Source organism: Austrofundulus limnaeus, unplaced genomic scaffold (genome assembly GCF_001266775.1).
Source record: "Austrofundulus limnaeus strain Quisiro unplaced genomic scaffold, Austrofundulus_limnaeus-1.0 Scaffold95, whole genome shotgun sequence".
Lineage (NCBI taxonomy): Eukaryota > Metazoa > Chordata > Actinopteri > Cyprinodontiformes > Rivulidae > Austrofundulus > Austrofundulus limnaeus.
The window spans coordinates 1,787,942-1,789,644 of NW_013952497.1; the positions used below are offsets into that span (position 1 = coordinate 1,787,942).

The following is a 1,703-nucleotide window of genomic DNA, read 5'->3' on the forward strand; positions in this document are numbered from 1 at the left end:
TTTTTACAGTCTTTATTTTACAGTTAAAGTATATGTTTATTATATAAAGTCTAATGTTACAACTAATCATGGATCCATTTAAAGCTAAGATCCATTATTTAGCTGCAGCTGCTCAACGAAGTTCAATAAATAATAAGTTATAGAAGTATAGCTAAGATTTATTCACTGAATATTTCAATTGAAATGTATCCAGTGGTTCATGGAATATTTTGCTGACAGACCAGATGTGTTGGTTCCTCTCTACAGATGGGAGTGATGATGTGTTGGTTCCTCTCTACAGATGGGAGTGATGACCTTTCTTACGGAGAGCGTGGACCTGATGGTGTGTTTCTGGGAGTTGGAGAGGAGTGTCTGACAGCTCCAGATCCTCTCTCTTCTCAACGTTTTATAGAAACTCTTCCCATCTTTGGGCCTAGTATTTTACTCTTTGTACTTCTTTGCCGTCAGATTGTGTATCAGCTGTGTTCAAACACAATTCACAGCTGATAATAAAAAAAATAAATGATACCATAATATATGTAAATATATGCAGTTATCCAGGTAACATTTCATGTCAAACATTTCAGGAAAGGCTGACATTTTTTATCCTCAGTAAAAAGTTTCAGTCTGGTTGTAAAGTTTGTCACAGTCGTTTTAACTCTTTTAAATTTACTTTGATTCAGTTCATCACAGTTTTCTTTTATCAAGACTCTAAAATATTGGGGGTGTTAAAGGTTCAGTTTTATTGAGGTTTAGATCATATTTGTTAGGTTTTTTTCTCTGTCTGTGGGGGAATACAGCTTTTCCTCTACACATTTGTTGTGGTGTACCTCAAAGTTTATTATGGGTCTCATCCTGTTCTCTATTATTATTATTATTATTATTATTATTATTATTATTATTTTTTTATTATTATTATTGCCTTTGAGATCAATATTCAGAAAGTTTTGCTGATGACCTCTAAGTGTATTTCCTTTTTAAACTGTATGTCTCTGCTCCACTACAGCTTCAGTTTAAGTGTCGACCAGATGTCAAACATTAGTTAACTGAGAATGATAAAGACAATTGGACATGATGGTCAGGAACCTTGGAGTGATTTTAGACATTTTTAAATTTGAGAAGCAAAAATCCACATTTGTCCAAACCCGCTTTTATCAGTTACACCAACTGTTACAAACCAAGTTTTACATTCTTCATTGACCTCATGACTTCAGAGCCTCATCTTCATCTTTTAGATCCTGTAAAAAATAAAATAAAATAATTACACTTACCTTTAAATCTGAGTTCAGTTTGAGTTCAATCAAATCTTTTGTGTTGTGGCATTTCATTGTTTGGTTTAAAACATTTGAATTGTGTATTTAGGTGTTTCTGTGTGATGGTATTGAATTAATTTTTATGTTTGTTTGACTTCCATAGTTGTACTTTTTTCAGCTGTTCTTTCTTTCTGTTTTTAACATGTTGATGTCTGAAGAGTTTCAAATAAGTGTTTTTGATTCTAGAAGACAGGATAGATATGAGACAAATCAGTTAAATGAAAGTTTAACACGTTGTTTCTTCTCCACCAGCAGATGAAGCACATGCAGTGGTGGGATGTAACTAAGTACAAGTACTTTGTTGCTGTACTTAAGTACATTTTTCATGTATCTGTACTTTACTTAAGTAGATTTCATCATGGGTACTTTTGACTTTTACTCCACTACCATCCATCCATCCATCCATCCATC

The 1,703-nt window shown here is 33.1% G+C and overlaps 1 protein-coding gene across 1 annotated transcript in view; it reads left to right on the forward strand.

Annotated features, from left to right (window-relative positions):
* LOC106520606 (protein NLRC3) overlaps nucleotides 1-1,551 on the forward strand; it is a 23,812-nt gene extending 22,261 nt beyond the window's left edge. The window contains exon 6 of the mRNA XM_014012793.1: nucleotides 1,545-1,551. Coding sequence (XP_013868247.1) covers nucleotides 1,545-1,551 — 7 coding nt within the window. The remainder of the gene's footprint in view (nucleotides 1-1,544) is intronic.
* The last annotated feature ends 152 nt before the right edge of the window (nucleotides 1,552-1,703 follow it).